The sequence below is a fragment of the Callithrix jacchus genome, chromosome 7 (assembly GCF_049354715.1).
Source record: "Callithrix jacchus isolate 240 chromosome 7, calJac240_pri, whole genome shotgun sequence".
Lineage (NCBI taxonomy): Eukaryota > Metazoa > Chordata > Mammalia > Primates > Cebidae > Callithrix > Callithrix jacchus.
The window spans coordinates 154,974,334-154,994,096 of NC_133508.1; the positions used below are offsets into that span (position 1 = coordinate 154,974,334).

General features: G+C 45.3%; 1 protein-coding gene across 1 annotated transcript in view; it reads left to right on the forward strand.

The window, feature by feature from the left end:
* The window catches only part of PTGFRN (prostaglandin F2 receptor inhibitor), an 84,476-nt gene that overhangs the window by 59,197 nt on the left and 5,516 nt on the right, over positions 1 to 19,763 (forward strand). The window contains exons 5-7 of the mRNA XM_035252578.3: positions 502 to 927; positions 6,721 to 7,140; positions 14,141 to 14,248. Coding sequence (XP_035108469.3) covers positions 502 to 927; positions 6,721 to 7,140; positions 14,141 to 14,248 — 954 coding nt within the window. The remainder of the gene's footprint in view (positions 1 to 501; positions 928 to 6,720; positions 7,141 to 14,140; positions 14,249 to 19,763) is intronic.

Here is a 19,763-nt window from a genome sequence, read left to right on the forward strand (position 1 = left end):
GGATGACAGGAAGCTGAGCCACTGTGTAATTGACAAGCCTCGAGTTCCGGAATTGATGGTTGTGTGGAGTTTTCCAGCACTGCTCCAGTGGGGGCATTGGAGGTCTGCGGGCTTGCTTGGCATTCCAGAGCAACCTTGGTAGGGCGTGGGCACTGTGCTTTTTAGGAGATTCTTCTCAGAAGACCCTAACCTCCTGGGGAAACTGACAGCAGACTCCAGAGCCATGGAAAGATCAAGACTGGCCTAGGACATTGGGCTTTTGCACTTGAGAGGTTTTCTTGGGGTAGGAGGTATGAGAGGCGGTGCTTTACAGGTTTTGCAAAAACCCTGTTACAGGATTCCATCCAGTGAAGTGACTGATTTCTGTCTATGTAGTCTGACAGGAAGAAGCATTTAATTCTTAAAACAAGAGCAGTCCTTGTCTCCTTCCTTTTGCTAGTTCTTGCCATGTTGCTCTAATTATTTTCCTATCTTGGCCTTTCTCTCTCTCTCTCTTTTCAGAACCCGACTACCAGGTGTACCTGAATGCTTCCAAGGTCCCCGGGTTTGCGGATGACCCCACAGAGCTGGCGTGCCGGGTGGTGGACACGAAGAGTGGGGAGGCGAATGTCCGATTCACGGTTTCGTGGTACTACAGGATGAACCGGCGCAGTGACGACGTGGTGACCAGCGAGCTGCTCGCAGTCATGGACAGGGACTGGACGCTAAAATACGGAGAGCGGAGCAAGCAGCGGGCCCAGGACGGAGACTTTATTTTTTCTAAGGAACATATAGACACGTTCAATTTCCGGATCCAAAGGACGACAGAGGAAGACAGAGGCAATTATTACTGTGTTGTGTCTGCCTGGACCAAACAGCGGAACAACAGCTGGGTGAAAAGCAAAGATGTCTTCTCCAAGCCCGTTAACATATTTTGGGCATTAGAAGGTAGGAACTTTATTCTTGTTTGTTACTCGTTTTTGTTTTATCTTTGCTTAAGCCATGCCGCTGTGTGTTCAGATACACAGTCACCCTCTGCAGGTGATCACTTATGCTAGGAATGCGTGTCCTGGACACGGATCACCATGCGACCCTCCTACACCTCTTTCGACTCTCTGTCGCCCCTCCTCTATCCCCAAGCCCCAGAGAGGGCCCTCTCAAACTCACTGTCATCAGCCAAGTCTTCTGTTTCCTGAACTTTGCCTCTGAATGTTCCTTTTCTCTATCATGCATTAAACATAATGACTCTGAGGACACTCTTTCCACTGGAGAAATAGTTACCTCTCCAAGGACAGTTTCCTCCAGAGCCCACCTAAGTGCTGTCCATTTTCTTCCTACACTTCTCATAACTGGGCCTAGAGGTGGTGCGGGAGTCCTCCTTGGTATTCCCTGCAGCTTCCAGGCCATTTTCTCTCACTCCTAAAAATATCCAGCTTCCAGTCTCCTGTCATCACCCCATACCACCTCTTCTCATTGCTGTTGCCTGTTGCCGCCTAGGTCCTCTGTTCATTCTTTGAAGATGTTAGCTTTTGTTTCACAGCCACTCTGCCTGACACTGCTCCCATCTTGCTAACATCAGTATCCATGTAGAGCACTAGGTCACCATTGGAAGCACCCTAGGAACTTTAAAAAAAAATGCTGGTGCTTTGTTTCACCAGAAATTCTCCCATCCAAGTACTAACCAGGCCTGACCCTGCTTAGCTTCTGAGATCAGATGAGATCGGGCAGGTTTCACCAGAAATTCTATTTTAGTTGGTCTGAAGTATATGAATTCTGGGCACTGGAGTTTTTAAATGCTCCCACAGTGATTTTTATGTGCAGCCCCGTTGGGAACTCTAATACAGCTAATCCTGTCATTCTCAGGCGCTTGTCCTCCTCTCTCTGGTTGTCATGTCCTCTATACTATTTTGGTCGTGCACTCCCATGCTTGTATGCTGCATTAGACCGTCTCCCTTCTGATAACTGAACCCCCACAGTCTCCTGCTCTCTAAACATATCTCCTGTCTTTCTACACCACTTCCTCCAGTACTCCAGTAGCAATCTATTAATCCCGACATTGTCCTTCACTCCCAGTGTGTCTCCCTGTCCCTCTCACTGGGGTGCCCATTTGTATCCAGTGGCCACCTGGTATAAGTATGATAGCCCCTTTTTGCATCCTCAGAGCTAAGGCTGGGAGGTAGGGGTAAGGCATATGGTCACGTATTGTTACCTAGCCCAAACTCCCGGTCAGCGGTAATCACGCCATCGCATACCCCCCTAGCTCCCTTGCCCCTCTCTGTGTGCAGTAGACTCTGGCCAATCCGCACCCAGTTCACAGGCCACCTTCTGCAGCCTCCCTACCTGTGCCCACAGAGCTAATGTGGTTGGAGAGAAACATTCAAACGTGATGACTGGGCTCCCTTTAAAGTAGTGGTCACTTGTGACAAGTGGGCTCTCGGCACTGCCTGGGAATTATTGTGCGTCTCCCTAGTCTGGTGATTTCCCCATTCTCCTAAGTGATTACTGCATAGCACCTTCTCTCTCTGCAGACCTCCCACAGCTTCTCTCTCAGCTGTTGGTCCTGCTTCCTACTCTCCTAAAAGTAGAAACAATCAGGAGACTTCTCATTCACACTGCCCCAGGGCTGAGCCTAGGCCACCCTGCATACGTCCTGGCAGAAGCCAGTCCCTCTCACTACTGAGGCCATGGCTGCTCTCCTACATCTTCAGCGATTCTCTCCCTTCTGGATCTTTCCCATTGGCCTATCAATGGGCTGTCAGATCCAGGTTTCCTTGGGTTTTTCTTTTGCGGGGCGGGGGGAGGGAGATGGGGAATAGGGGTTGTATTTTTAGTTTTAGTTTTGTTTTTAGAAACAGGGTCTCACTGTTGCCCAGGCTGGAGTTCAGTGGTCTGATTGTAGCTCCCTGCAGCCTCGATCTGGGCTCAAGTGATCCTCCTACCTCAGCCTCCCAAGCAGCTGGGACTACGGGTGCTTGCTACCACATACAGCTAATTTTTTTTTTTTTTGAGACAGGGTCTTTCTCTGTTACCCAGGCTGGCATACAGTGGCATGATATGGCTTACTGCAGCTTCAGTCTTCTAGAGGCTCTACAGGTCTCTACCATCATGCCTGGCCAATTTTTTTTTTTCTTTTTTTTTTTTTTGTAGAGACAGGATCTCACTGTGTTGCCCAGGTTGGTCCTGAACTCCTGGCCTCAAATGATCCTCCTGCCTTGGCCTCCCACAAAGTGCTGGGATTACAGGCATGAGCCACCATGCCAGGCCCCCTCTTTTTTATGCTAAACTGATCTTGATCTTGCTTCTTAATCCATCTTTCTGTTTCCCACACCCACTTGTCGACTTACTCCTTTTTCCTTTTTATAATAACAATATTTGATGTATATACACTCCCTGTCTCTGATTTTTCTCCTGCAATTCTTCCTGGTACCTACTCTAATCAGGCTTTTCCCTCTGCTGCTTGTGGTAAGATGGCCAGTAATATTGGAAAATCCTGTTGTCAGTTATTGTATTTGACTCAGCAGAATTTAACACAGGCGATCCCCTCCTCCTGGGAATACTGTGGTTTTTCCCTTGGCTTGTGGGACACGGTCTTCTCAGGGCTTTCTTTTTCTTTTTTGAGATGGAGTTTCGCTCTTGTTGCCCAGGCTGGAGTGCAATGGCACGATCTCCGCTCACTGCAACCTCCGCCTCCTTGGGTTCAGGCAATTCTCCTGCCTCAGCCTCCTGAGTAGCTGGGATTACAGGCACGCGCCACCATGCCCAGCTAATTTTTTGTATTTTTAGTAGAGACGGGGTTTCACCTTGTTGACCACGATGGTCTGGATCTCTTGACCTCGTGATCCACCCGCCTCGGCCTCCCAAAGTGCTGGGACTACAGGCATGAGCCACCGTGCCCAGCTAATTTTTTTGTATTTTTAGTAGAGACGGGGTTTCACCTTGTTGACCAGGATGGTCTTGATCTCTTGACCTTGTGATCCACCCACCTCGGCCTCCCAACGTGCTGGGATTACAGGCGTGAGCCGCCGTGCCCGGCCCAGGGCTTTCTTTATTAGCCATTTCTCAGCCTCCTTTGCTGACTCTTCATTTTTTGGACCCTGGACATTAGACTACCCCAGGACATAGTCTTTTGACGTAGTCCTTGGACTTGTACTTCTTTTCCATTTAACCTCTTCCTCTTGGTGATGACTTCTAATCTCATGAATTTAAGTACCATCTAGACACCAGTGACTCCCAGATTTACATGTCTACCCAGGACCTCTTTCCAGAACTCCAGACTCAATATTACCTTGTCGCTTTGACACTGCTTGACTAATGGGCATCTCAAACTTTGGTTCAAAAGGATGCTTCCCATCACATCTGCCAGCAATCTTCTCCCAGCCTTCTCCAGCACCATTGTTCTAGTGGCTCAGCTCATACCTTCATCTTTGACTCCTCATTCTTAAAATTGACGTAGAATCTGGCTGCATCTCCCACCCTGCTGTTTACTGCACCACCCTTGCCTGGATTACACCCCTGGCCTCCCAGCTCATCTCCTTGCTCTGCCCTAGCACACGGCACATGGAACAATCCTGTTAAATATAAGTCAGGTCGTGAGATTCCCCAGCTCTGAACCTTCAAAGCCTCCCCATCTCACTCAGAGCAAAACCCAGTCCTCTCAGTGGCCTTAGATGTTCTGTACCAATTACTCCTGTTACCTCCTGGCCTCACCCAGCACCCACTCCATCCAGCCACTCTGCACTTCCAGCCTCCTCACATACACCAGGTGTGCTCCTGGCTTGTAGCTTTCTACCTGCTGTTCCACCAGCCTAGAACGCTCTTCCCAAGTGGGATAGGACTTCCTCCCTTGCCTCCTTCAGGTTCTTTTGATTTGTTTTGAATTTAATTTTCTTAGAATCACGGTCTTGCTCCCTCACCCAGGCTCTCTCACCCAGGCGGGAGTGCAGTGGCACCATCATAACTCATAGTTGCCTCAAACTCCTGGGCTCAAGCCTCCCAAATAGCTGGGACTGTAGGCACATGCTCTGTGGCTGGCTAATGATTTAATTTTATTTTAGAGACACGGGGTCTTGCTGTGTTACACAGGTTGATCTCAAACTCCTGGCCTCAAGCAATCCTCTCATCTCAGCGTCTCTAATCACAGATTACATGCATGAGCCCCCACACCTAGCTCAGGCTGTTTTTTAAATGTTGCCTTCTCAGTGAGGATGTCCCCCGATCACTCTGTTTACAGTTGTGACACACACCCCTCCCTTCCCATATACAAATCCACATTTTTCTCTTCCTTGCCTGCCTGTTGTCTCTTAAACATTTATCACCATCTAACCAAACATACCATCTATTTTACTTGTTTATTTGTTTTCCTTCACTAGCACCTAAAGGGAGGGATTTTTTATTTATTTGTTCACCATTATATTTCCAGTAGCTGGAGTATGGAAGGCTGCCAGTAAATACATGTTTAAATTGATGAATGAGTGACTGAACTCATAGGAAAATCAAGAAAGAATGTGGTGGCTCAGTAGAAGCTGAGCAGTCGGGAGTTCCTAACATATATGTTCTGCTAATCGGTTTGGTGGAACAAGTGTTCCAAAAAAATCTAATGTAAAAATATCACCTTGTAACTGGATGGATTATAGGATCAATCATCATATTAGAGGATAAAAGCAATGTGTCTAATTCGTTTATTCATCCACTCAACAGAGAGTTGAGCACTTTCCAAGTGCCTGACATTGCGCTGCTGTAATAGATGAATTCCAGTGTGTACATGTGTGGGCATTGTTGTTTCCACAGAGATGCAGGAAGTAAGCCACTTAAACCTCAAGTTAGTGTAGCCATAGACAGTTCTCAAAATGTTAAAACAGCATTTTTGAAATTAAAGTGTAAGCCAAGTGGAAATTATTAGGTCTGCAAATACATACACTGCAGTCATTTTAGCAATAAATCAGTTCTGTAATTTCACTATCATATGATTAAACAGAGAGATCTCATTTCTTCCTTGCTGTATTCCTCCCTGCAGGCTGGCTTGGCTAGGGGCACTTTCCCTGCACTTAGCAGACCCCTGGGGAGGAGAGGCAAACGGTATGGCCAGGAGGCTGGCTTGAATGTTACGGCGTTGTGTTCAACCATGTCTTTCCCACCTTGCTGGCAGTGCCCTCTGCCTTGCATCCTGTGGGGCACCAGTAGCAGGTTCCCAGATTCTTCCTGGTGAAACTTCTCAAGAACTTAAAAATTCTGAAAACCAGTTCTTACCGTAATTTCCTCTCTCCTGACACCCACTGATTCATTTCAGACTGTTACTTCCAATGGGATGGTTTCAGCCTGCTTGTAGATACACGTGATTCTCTTTCCAAGTTGCCAGATTTTCACAGGTGCTTTTGTGTGGCAATTTGCAAATAAGTTTCTATTTCCTGGTTATTTTGCCTTTAGTAGCATTTTTACTTATTTATTTTTTTACAGTGAAAAAAAATTTTTTTATTGTACTTTGGGCTCTGGGGTACATGTGCACATCCTGCATCCTGCAGGCTTGTTGCATAGGCACATGCAACAATGGTGGTTCGCTGTCTCCATTCTCCCCCACCCCACGTCAGGCATTTCTCCCGGTGTCACCCCTCCCCATCCTTCCCACCCACCACTGTGCCTCCCCTCCCCTCCTCTCCACACCTCCACCTACCCCAGGGAGTGTTGTAGCATTTTTATTTTAACTGATCTTGTTGGAAATCACGTCCTTCTGGGCCTTCATTGCAGATTCTGTGCTCGTAGTGAAGGCGAGGCAGCCAAAGCCCTTCTTTGCTGCAGGAAACACATTTGAGATGACTTGCAAAGTATCTTCCAAGAATATTAAGTCACCACGTTACTCCGTGCTCATCACCGCTGAGAAGCCCGTCGGCGACCTCTCCAGTCCCAATGAAACGAAGTACATCATCTCTCTGGACCAGGATTCTGTGGTGAAGCTGGAGAATTGGACAGATGCATCACGGGTGGATGGCGTTGTTTTAGAGAAAGTGCAGGAGGATGAGTTCCGCTATCGAATGTACCAGACTCAGGTCTCAGACGCAGGGCTGTACCGCTGCGTGGTGACGGCTTGGTCTCCTGTCAGGGGCAGCCTTTGGCGAGAAGCAGCAACCAGTCTCTCCAATCCTATTGAGATAGACTTCCAAACCTCAGGTGAGCAGTGAGCCCTGTTGAATCATAGATGGAGGTAGAAGAGACCCTAGGGTTTTGATCAGATGCTGTCATTTTTAAAAACAGCTTTGTTAAGATGCAGTTCACCTGCCGTACAATTTACCTGTTTAAAGTGCATAAATTCAGGGGCTTTTCATATATTCACAAAGTTTTGTGATCATTATCGCAACCAGTTTTGGAACATTTTCATTACCCCAAAAGAAACCTGAACCCCTTAGCCAGTACCCTCCAGTGACACTCCATTCCCCTCCTCCCATTCTGCAGCAACCATTATCTACTTTTTGTCTCTGCAGATTTTGCCTGTTATGGACATTTCACATAAATGGAGTATATGTTGCCTTTATATCTGGCTTTGTTTTTGGAGAAAAATGTTTTCAAGGGTCATCCATATTATAGCATGTACCAGTGCTTTGTTCATTTTTATGACTGAGTAAGACTCCATTGTATAGATATGCCACATTTTCTTTATCCATTCATAAGCCAATGGACGTTTGGGTGTTTCCAGTTCTTGACTGTTATAAATAATGCTGCTTTGAACATTCATGGACAAGTTTTCGGACAAATGTATGTTTTCATTTCTGCCTTCATTTTAGGAAAATGGACTGAAGCTCAGCTACTCCAGATTCTTTAGGGAACCTGGTGGAGTATAAGGAAAGAGAGGAGGGAATTGAGCCTCCCAAGGTGTCAAGTAACTTGCCAAAAGTGGAAGATTTTTAACGTCCTGTCTGCGTGTGTGTGTGTTTTAGTAGGAAGATGATTTAAAAGTATTTAAACCCCAATCTTATTTAGAATATCAATGCGAAGGATTATGATTTGTGAGTTTAAGACTAAATGTTTTCACTAACTCTGCCCTGGGTTCCTGGGTTTAAGTTAGAAATTTGTGAATGTATAAATTAATACTCATCTGTAAAAATTCAGGTATCAATTAAATTCAGTATAATGAATGCAAGATATTTGTTGAATTAGATGAGTAGCATTCATATTAAAGGTAAACTAGACTAATAAAGTTCGTTTTCTATTATTTTGTATTGTTATAACCTTTTATGGTATATAGTGATGTCATCCTCTAATGTCTCTTGACCTTTAAATTAATAAAGGGGAAATATTGATTTCAGCACTTAGATTTGGAAAGAGCAGAGAAAGCATAGGCCTCCTTTATTGTGTATCTGTTTTGAATAGCAGCTTTATTGAGATATAACTCATATCCCGTAAAATTCACCGTATAAAGTATGCAATGTAGTGGTTTCTAGTATATTCACAAAGTTGTGCAACCGTCACCACTAGCTAATTTCAGAAAATTTTAATTGCCTCAAAAAGAAACTCCACTCTCATTAGTAATCATTCCCATAGCCCCTGCCCCTGCCCCTGCCCCTGCCCCTGCCCCTGCAATCACTAATTCACTCTGTCTCTGTAGAGTTGCCTCTTCTGAGTATTTCATATGAACTGAATCATATTATATGTGGACTTTGTGACTTGCTTCTTTTCACTTAGCATAGTGTTTTCAAGGTCCATTCAGTTAGCAAGTATCAGTACTTCATTCCTTTTTCTGACTGAATAGTATTTCATTGTATGGATATGCCCCATTTGTTTATCCATTCATCTGCTGGTAGACATTTAGACTATTTCTACTTTTTGGCTTTTATGAATAATGCTGCCGTTAACATTATTCTTTGAAAATATCTTCTCCCATTCTGTGGGTTGTCTTTTCACTTTTTAGTGATGTCTCTTGAAACATGAGTTTTTGAATTTTGATGAAGTCCAGTTTATCTGTATTTTTTTCCTTTTGTTGCTTGTGTTTTTGCCATGTCTAAGAAATTATTGGCTAATCTAAGGTTGTGAGGATTTACACCTGTGTTTCCTTCCAGGCGTTTTATACTTTTAGCTCTGACATTTTAGGCTGTGATTCATGTTAAGTTAATTTTTGTATGTGGTAAGAGGAAGGGATCCGACTTGATTGTTTTGCGTGGAGTTAGCCAGTTGTCCTAACACCATTTCCTAAAAAGTATATTCCTTCCCCATTGGCTTGTTTTGGCACCACTTGTCAAAAATCATTTAATCGTTAAGTGTAAGGTTTATTTCTGGACTGTCGATTCTATTTCAGTGATCTAGATTTCTGTTCTTATAACAGTTGGACACTTCCGATTTTGTTCTTTTTCAAGATTGTTTTGGCTATTTTGGATCCCTTGTACGTCCATGTGACTTTCAGGATCAGCCTGGTAATTTCTAGAATCCAGGCACCTGGGACTTTTTTTTAACACGATCTGAGGATTATGTTAAATCTGTAGATCAATTTGGAAAGTTTTGCCGTTAAACGGTATTGTTTTTCAGTTCATAAACATGCAATCTCTTTCCATTTATTTAGGTCTTTAAATTTTTTCCATGGTGTTTTGTAGTTTTCAGTATACACATTTTGGTTGTTTTGGTTAAATTTATCCTAAATATTTTATTAGCTTGATGCTGTCGTAAATAGAGTTGCTTTTTTAATTTACTCCTCAGCTTGTTTATTCATTGCAGTTTCACAGAAGCACAACTGGCTTCTGATGTGGATCTGGTATTCTGTGACCTTGCCGAACTTGTTTATTGTAATTCTACATTTTGGGGATTTGTTGTCATTTGTAAAATACAAGATTATGTCATCTGTGAATAGAGCTACTGAATAGTTCTACTTCTCCCTTCCAAGTTGAATATCTTCTATTTCTTTTTCTTGAGTAATTGCCTAGCCAGAACCTCCCATACAGTGTTGAATAGAAGTAGCACAAGTGGACATTCTTTCTTGTTTCTGATCATAGGCAGAAAGTGTTCAGTCTTGTTCACCTTTAAGTATCATGTTCACTGTAGGATTTTCATAGACGCCCTTTATCAGACTGAGGAAGTTTCCTTCCACTCCTAGTGTGTTGTTTTTTTTTTTTTCATTCCTAGTTTGTTGAGTATTTTTGTCATGGAAAGGTATTGAATGTGGTCAAATGCTTTTTCAATGTCTGTTGAGATGAGTTGATTATGTGGTTTTTGTCCTTTATTTGCATATTTGTTTTGCTGTCTGTAGGAATCTGTTCCATCTTGTTTTACATTTGTTATTTGATCTTTCTTTTAAACTCTTCTGTGGAAAAGGGGAAACACAAAGTCCTTTGTATCCATTTCTGGGTGAGGAATGGGTATTGAATTTATTCCTCAATTCTTTAACTCTCAGCATAACAGATAAAACCACTGTAGCTTCCAGGTTGAATAGATGGCCCAAGGTTTGTATTTTATTTAATCCACAGAGTTGTCATGGCCAGTTCACATTTTAATTAGGAGAAGCTGCTATCAGATTCAGCACTCAGCACAATACCATAGCCCTGAATAGCCACCAGCAACCATTGATTTCAGACTGAACAGCAGTGGCATGCCTTAAGATACACAACCAAGAGGTCCCTCCAGTGTTCGCCTTCCTGTCCCCTGATTTCAGGGCACCAGCCTTTTGGTGTTGAAAACCAGCGGGCCCTCTTGAGTGCTGGGTTTTACTGATTCAAAGTGTCAAGAGGGAAAATGGTATTTAAATATGATAGTGTAAGCTTTGGCTTTTTAAAAGAATAATAATTCTTTTCTTAATATAGAAAATTTGAAAATATAGTAACATAGAAAGAAGGAAAAGAGACTCATTCATTATCCTACCAGAGACGGTTAATGTATATTGTTCATCTTCCTAAAATTCTTTCTTGTATGTTTTCCTCATGACTTTGAAATCAAGCTGTGTATACAATTTTAGGACCTGCTTTTCTTTCTTTAGTGTTATAAGATCAGCACTTTCTACATTGTAACCAATTCTAGGTGAATATCAACACCACCTTTAATGACTCTACATAGTAGAATCTGCTTAGCCATTACCCTATTGATGGACGTGCAGATGGTTGGGGCAATTTTTGCTTTCATTAAAAAAACTGCCACTAACATCTTTTTTAGAGGCCCAGGTTGGACCATGGTATATGTCAGTGTTTGTATTTAAAAGTTAAGTAGTTCCTATATTCTCTGCAGACTAGAAACTGGGGGACCCCTAGTGACTCTGGTTATTCAGTTAAACTCTCTGTACCATAGTCTGTCATCTGTGAGGTTAACCAGACAAATCCCCTCACAAAAACAGCATTACCACAGAAATTGACCATAATGAAAATATTTCCAAGCCTGGGATAATGACCCATATTAACAGTGAGCTGCTGATTTCATTAGGAGGAAATCCACTGCTGTGAATAGCTTCCCACAGTGCAGGCCTTTTCCCCAATCCTTGTCTGCCTTGGAAGCCACAGCACAAATGCTCTGTTGATTCCCACGTTCAGTAGGGGAAGTGAGAACTGTAACATGACCTAGAAGGTATTTGGGTTTTTTTTGGAAACATAAAGAAAAACGGAAATTTGTTCTAATTAAGTACATCGTCTTTGCCGCTTCCAAGTAAATAGAAACATAAATCCATGAGAATTTCTTAATGTTTGTCATTTTATGTTCTCTTATGTTTTCTGAACACGAGAAAAGCCCCTCAGTGTAGTTCTGTTTATTACCGTGAGATTTCTAATCTGAGAAAGGTGTGACGCCCCACCTTCTCACCGTGGCTGCTGCTAAGCTGTACTCACTCACAGATAGTATAAGTGTCCCCAGTCACCACACAGCGCCAATTTAGGGCAGTTTGGCTTACTCCTGCCCCACCTTGCCGCTCCAGGCAGAGCAAGTCCAGGGTGCAAGGCCCGAGGGAGCCGGCGCTGAGAGCTGAGTTAATTGAAGGGGATGATGTCCAGAAGTAGGTCAGGCTTCCTGGTCTTCTTTGCTTTCATCCCTTCCCCATTTCCTGGAACAGCCATTCAGTCAGTTGTTTATGCCCTTAGAGTTACGTACACCCCTGCTGTTCCCTAAATAATCAGAACTCCTGGCAGTTCCCACCCAGAGCTGCCTAACCCCTGTAGGGTTCAGTATGCTACAACATCCTTCACCTTTCTCCCAGGAAAACACGAATTATTGATGTACCCGGTTAGGAAAGCAGTCTGATGCATTCATCTTATTAGTCATGTCGAAATGAAAACATACCCCTTTCATCATCTTACTCTCTTTGTCATGGTCATTGCTTCTGCGAGTTTAAAAAGGTACTTTGGGATACTTGTTTTTTTCTGGCAATCTAAACAAGAAGTAGTAACACCTATACTCTTAACTTCGAATGAGTTTTACAGTCGGCACCTAGGGCCTTCAATCGTTGCTTCCCCAGAAACCCGAGGGGAGTCCCATAGCACTGATGTCCTGTGAACTTCTTTTAGGTGTGCCTGTTTCTGGACTTCAGGAATTGGGCTAAAGTAAACATTGAACTCTCAGGATTAGCTAGGCTGAAAGCTATGAAATGCTCTCACCTAAGAGGAATTCCTAAGTGAGTTAAAAATAATAATTCTGCCCACAGTGTTCTCAGGGAGGCATGTAAGACAAATCCTGTCTGGGTAGGGTTTTTTGTTTTGTTTGTTTGTTACCAGACTATATTTTAATTTAAACTTTTTTTTTTTTTTTTGAAACTGGATTTTGCTCTATCGCCCAGGCTGAAGTGCAGTAGCACAGTGTTGACTCACTGTAGCCTCAACTTCCCAAGTTCAAGCAGTCCGCCTCCTACCTCAGTCTCCTGAGTAGCTGGGACTACAGGTGTGCACCCCCGTGCTTAGCTAATTTTTGTATTTGTCGTAGAGACGGGATTTTGCCATGTTGCTCAGGCTAATCTTGAACTCCTGGGCTCAAGTGACCTATCTACCTTGGCCTCCCAAAGAGCTGGGATTACAGGCATGAGTCACTACACCCAGCCCCGACTTTATTTTTTAGAGCAGTTTTAGGTTCCCAGTTTTTGAGCAGAATGTACCAAAAGTTTCCATTTACTCCCTGCTCCCCCACAGCCTCCCCAGCCTGAGTAATCTCTTAAAGGCATATCCACCTGTACTCTCAGCTCCCCCACAGCCTCCCCAGCCTGAGTAATCTCTTAAAGGCATATCCACCTGTACTCTCAGCTCCCCCACAGCCTCCCCAGCCTGAGTAATCTCTTAAAGGCATATCCACCTGTACTCTCAGCTCCCCCACAGCCTCCCCAGCCTGAGTAATCTCTTAAAGGCATATCCACCTGTACTCCCTGCTCCCCCACAGCCTCCCCAGCCTGAGTAATCTCTTAAAGGCGTATCCGCCTGTACTCTCAGCACTTTGGGAAGCTGAGGTGTGCAGATGACTCGAGGTCAGGGGGTTCGAGACCAGCCTGGCCAACTTGGTGAAACCCTGTCTCTACTAAAAATACAAAGATTCGCCATTCAGGAGCCTAAGGCAGGAGAATCACTTGAACCCAGGAGGTGGAGGTTGAAGTGAGCCGAGATCACGTTACTGCTCCCCAGCCTGGGCAACAGAGTGAGATTCCATCTCAAAAAAAGGCATATGCAAGCTGCCTCCATTTCCCCTGGCAGGCTGGAGCTGTGCCTTGAGTGCTCCCACCACACCTTATAGAAGCATCGTTCCTGGCATGTCTGTCTCCTTAACGGATTTCAGCCTCTTGGTAACGGGGTCCCTTTCCCCACCACCCAGCGCAGTGAATGAAGCCACTCACTCCATTGAGACCAAAAGCATTCTTGCTTCAGTCGCTGTTCCTTTGATCTCTACCCAAGCATAGAATTGAAGCATGTTGATCAGCCCAGCCTGTTCCAGGGTGGAGGGTAGCTTTCAAATGAGGTCACTGTGGTCATCAGAAAAGAAAGAAAAGCCAGAGCAAAAGTTAACTCTTTAGGAAGAGTTCCATTTTGGTTGTAATCTTAAGATGAAGCTCACTGGGAGGTGCCTAATGCCCATGTCTCTCTGAATAGAAGAGAGGCAGCCTGGAAACACCTATTTTGTGAGTTTCTAGCCCAGTTCCCAGGAAGGGAAGCACATTTTAATGCCCCTTAGAGCACAAATAATGGAATTTGATGAAAGTGTGAAAGAGAGTAATGAGACTGGCATTACTTTTTTCCAGGTCCTGTATTTAATGCTTCCGTGCATTCGGACACACCGTCAGTCATCCGGGGAGATCTGATGAAACTCTTCTGTATCATCACTGTCGAGGGAGCAGCACTGGATCCAGGTACCTCACTCCATCCTTTCCCCTTCACCATACTACTTCTGGAGATGCTTCTCATATCATCTGCACTGTGCTACACAGATGCGGGTTAGGGACAGGTACCTCACTGCATCCTCTCCCCTTCACCATACTGCTTCTGGAGATGCTTCTCATATCATCTGCACTGTGCTACACAGATGCGGGTTAGGGACAGGTACCTCACTCCATTCTTTCCCCTTCACCATACTGCTTCTGGAGATGCTTCTCATGTCATCTGCACTGTGCTACACAGATGCGGGTTAGGGACAGGTACCTCACTGCATCCTCTCCCCTTCACCATACTGCTTCTGGAGATGCTTCTCATATGATCTGCACTGTGCTACACAGATGCGGGTTAGGGACAGGTACCTCACTGCATCCTCTCCCCTTCACCATACTGCTTCTGGAGATGCTTCTCATGTCATCTGCACTGTGCTACACAGATGCGGGTTAGGGACAGGTACCTCACTGCATCCTCTCCCCTTCACCATACTGCTTCTGGAGATGCTTCTCATGTCATCTGCACTGTGCTACACAGATGCGGGTTAGGGACAGGTACCTCACTGCATCCTCTCCCCTTCACCATACTGCTTCTGGAGATGCTTCTCATGTCATCTGCGCTGTGCTACACAGATGCGGGTTAGGGACAGGTACCTCACTGCATCCTCTCCCCTTCACCGTACTGCTTCTGGAGATGCTTCTCATGTCATCTGCGCTGTGCTACACAGATGCGGGTTAGGGACAGGTACCTCACTGCATCCTCTCCCCTTCACCATACTGCTTCTGGAGATGCTTCTCATGTCATCTGCACTGTGCTACACAGATGCGGGTTAGGGACAGGTACCTCACTGCATCCTCTCCCCTTCACCATACTGCTTCTGGAGATGCTTCTCATGTCATCTGCACTGTGCTACACAGATGCGGGTTAGGGACAGGTACCTCACTGCATCCTCTCCCCTTCACCATACTGCTTCTGGAGATGCTTCTCATGTCATCTGCACTGTGCTACACAGATGCGGGTTAGGGACAGGTACCTCACTGCATCCTCTCCCCTTCACCATACTGCTTCTGGAGATGCTTCTCATGTCATCTGCACTGTGCTACACAGATGCGGGTTAGGGACAGGTACCTCACTGCATCCTCTCCCCTTCACCATACTGCTTCTGGAGATGCTTCTCATGTCATCTGCACTGTGCTACACAGATGCGGGTTAGGGACAGGTACCTCACTGCATCCTCTCCCCTTCACCATACTGCTTCTGGAGATGCTTCTCATATCATCTGCGCTGTGCTACACAGACGCGGGTTAGGGACAGGTACCTCACTGCATCCTCTCCCCTTCACCATACTGCTTCTGGAGATGCTTCTCATGTCATCTGCACTGTGCTACACAGATGCGGGTTAGGGACAGGTACCTCACTGCATCCTCTCCCCTTCACCATACTGCTTCTGGAGATGCTTCTCATATCATCTGCACTGTGCTACGCAGATGCGGGTTAGGGACAGGTACCTCACTGCATCCTCTCCCCTTCACCATACTGCTTCTGGAGATGCTTCTCATGTCATCTGCACTGTGCTACGCAGATGCGGGTTAGGGACAGGTACCTCACTCCATCCTTTCCCCTTCACCATACTGCTTCTGGAGATGCTTCTCATATCATCTGCGCTGCGCTACACAGATGCGGGTTAGGGACAGGATTATCTATTTGTCCCCTAACTGCCTGGCTCAGTACTTTGTACTCATTAGGTGTTTAATAAATACTTACTGAGTGGATGCATCTGTCTGCTAGGTGATTTGGAAATGCATCCACACATTTGAATCTGAGCTATCAACACAGTTAGTGGGTCAATTCCAGAACTCTTTCAGGCTGATTGGAAACCTACTGGCAGAGTCTAGCTCCTTCTCTTGTGTCTTTCATTCATTTATTCATTCAGATATTTGTTGAGTTCCTTTGGTATACAAGTGCTGCTCTAGATGCTAGGAATAGAGGAGTGCACAAAACGCCCGAAGTCTGTCCTCATGGAGCTTGCAACCTAGATGAGGACAGACGCAGAAATAAAGTGCTCTGTAATATCACAGCAATTGATGCTATGAAGACATACAGAGCGGCGGAGTAGCCAGTGCCCCAGAGGGTGCTCTTGTAGTTAAAATTCTTAGGAAATCATTATAAATATTTTCTTTGCAGAAAATATTAGCATTGCCAACAGGATGCCTAAGAGTTGTCAGTCTTTCTCCTTTTCTGCTTATCCCATTCAGTGGCCAGTTGATGTCCCTCTCTCACTCTTTGACTGTTAAGGCTTGAAAAAACATTTAATACACTCAGGGGATCTCTGTTACTGAGCAGGACTGTACCCACCTCTGCCTTTTCCTAGAGAACTTGTGAAGAACCTAATGCCTTATGGGCTTCCCTTTCCTCCTGCATGCTTTGACCCTCAGCATTCTTTGTACTGCCCTGTTCCATCACAAGCAGAGCCGTGGCTGCTGGCAGAAATCTGCACCTTGAAAAGGCCAAATTGTAGAGGGGTCACAAGTTTCTGTGTGGAGACTTCTGGAAGTGTGGCCCTGGGAAAGAAACTAAAAGCAGCTTTCCATTCTGTATGAAGGGGCAAGCTCCAAACAAGGGCGGTGGCCTGCAGTGAATCCAGGGAGCCCCTGAGCGGGGGACTGGGTAACACTAGCGTCTGGAAGCAGAGGCCTGGATACCGCCACCATCCAGGTGGACATCTGGCTCCTGCAGGACTTCCAGTGGAATGTTCAGGTCAGCAAATATTTTCTGTAAAGGACCTGGATAGGAAACATTTTGGTTCTGTGGGCCAGATAGCCTCTGTGGCCACTATTCAACACTGCCATTGTAGTGTGAAAGAAGCCATAGATAATAATGTAAGCAAATGGGCATAGCTGGGTTTAGTGAAACTTTGTAAAAATAGGTAGTGGGCTAACCTTGGCCTGCAGGCTGTAGTTTACTGACCCCGGGACTAGTTGATTGATACCAAAATTGGCTCCAGTAGGGTAGCTGAACATGGTTGATCTTTAGAGGTGGGAAACAGAAGGAGAATTTGTGGGAGATGTTAGAAAAGGGAAAGAAAGAATCCCGTCTACATCCGTGGGGTTGGTTAGCTCCATTCACAGGGACAAGGAATGAGGAGCTGCTCCTCTACCTGAGATGGGGAAGACTGAGGACACAGAGTAGGATTCAGAGGAGAAAATGAAGGTGAAAGTAGAAGAGACTACCAGGGAAAGGGGAGGAAGATCCTTTTCAAAAGTTGGAAAAATGTAATTTCATGTTTGCCGTTAAAGCTCACTTACGATGCATACAAAAATAAATCCTTTAAATGCTCTTTCTCAGTAAATTAATAGGTCACCAGTTGTGCCCTTAATAGAGAAGTCTTTTCCTCCAGTGTAATTAATTGCAAAAGCTATAGGTAGCTGTTATCTTTCAGATCACAGTTTTCAGAACTTTGCACTCTTGGACTGTGTGGGTGGAAGATTCTGAATTATTAAACACAAGTCGTAATTTAGTTTTTCCTCACACATGCTGTGGGCTCTCAGGGAATGCTCTTTTGTGAAGGACACATTGTGTAAATGATTTGTGGGCCAAGGTGCTCTGTGCGGAGCAGGGGTGGGGACAGCAGACTGTGGCCCTTCTGAGGCAGTGTCTTAGGTCAGATTCTCCCCAGGCCAAGACAGACAAGCATGCGAGTCATGGATTGAGGGAGGGTTCTCAGGAGAACACTGAGGGAGGGAGGGAGGGACTCGAGACGGAGCTGGAGGAGAAGGCAGGTAGAGGCGGGAGCCGGTTCACCTCCCCACGGGGAGCTCTGGAGCGTGAGTGTTCTGCAGGGTAGGCCCACCGGACGGAAGGGGGCTGGGCTTCTCTGCCCCTTCACTAGTCAGTCATTGTCCACAGGCTGAGTGGCCAAGGAGTGAGTGTTTCATAACCTCCGGGGCTGGCTACAGGTGTGTGAGTTTTAACAGCCAGCACCTGCAGCCTAGAGGCTCAGCCTGCCAGCTGCTGTGGACCGGCCACCAGTAGCATTTGCTGCAGGTGGTAATGCCCTTCCCATTAGCGGGTCTCTGTGTAGGAGCATGTGTGTTGAGCTGTGGAGATAATGGTGTTCATGGTGACCAACTTTTATTGAGCACTTATTGTGTTCCAGGTGCTGTTTTAAGCATTTTAATACACGTAGCTAATGTAACCCTGGGTGCTGTCATTTTCATTTTGCAGATGAGGAAACGAAGTCTCAGTGAACTTGGGAAACTCGCCCAGGTCACATGGCTCATTAGTGCTGGTGCTGGGATTCTAGCCCAGGCAGCCTGGCCCTGGAGTCTGGCTCCCACACCCTGAGGTGCAGTGGGGATCAGGGCTTAGAGTCCGGGAACCTGGTTTGGCTTTTTGCCCTCAGCAACCACCCAGCACCTGCAGGTGACAGCAGCACTGAGTTCAGAGTTTTCACGAAGTCATGACAGAGATGCAGGTGTCCACTCTGCCCTTGGCCCTGGGTGAGAGCATGAGGCTATTTACGGCACTTCCTCTGCCCCCAGGGAGCTGGTTTCTTTGGAAAAACACTGGGAGCAACAACAAAAATTATACTCAAGTGCCACGGCGGGTCAACGGGAGGGAAATAAGACGTCCCATCTTTAGAGTGAGCTGACAAGGAATTATCATTTGGATAATTTCTTAGAAATTCTTGCTTTTAGTTTTGCTTACTTTTTTAATATGTAAGCATCTGAAAATAATTTACTTGCCTTAGAATTTGTTTTTTTGAGGCTATTAGTGTATTTTTACTAAATGAATAAATGTTATCTCTTGTTCAGCAAAAATTGTCTTATTTGACATTTATATAAAATGCTTTCTCAAGTGGATTTAAGACAAAACAGTCTTGTGGCTGTTGTCCTTTGTTGCTGGTTGAATCTCAGCCAACACAAGTGATCGTAGTTGGTACCAGTCAAGGGGAGAGGTCAGGGCTTATGATGTGTGCTGTTTTCACATTCTATGAGAATTACCGCTCGTGCCAAAGTCTTCTTCCTCTTATGCCCGTATCAATTTATTTGAGGCTGTTAGAACCTTAGTTTTGCAAAGTACTTTACGATTCAGTATTACTCTCTGGGACTGCTAAACTGTGTTCCATTTTCTCAGCTTGACATTTTTTCCCCTCTTGTTTTGAACTTAAGCACTTCTGCAAGGAAAGAAAAACCATAGTGTACAATAAAAGCTAAACTATTTACAACCCTGTGTTTGGTGCAGTTCGTTTTATGTACATTTCGTTCCATACGACTTTAGCGTCCTTCCAGCGTTGGAATGTCAAAGGACCTGCTTTCTTTGGGAAAGCCTGCAGTCTCCCGTCCTACCAGCTTTCCGATCTGTCTTCTCTGTGGGAGCCAGTTTTTGGCCCCGACTCTTCTTCCTGTGGCCCCTTAGTCTGGCCGGCAGCAGTGCAGTGGTTAAGAGGCTGGGCTCCAGAGCTGTACTCCCTGGGTTAAGCTGCACCTCTGCTACCTG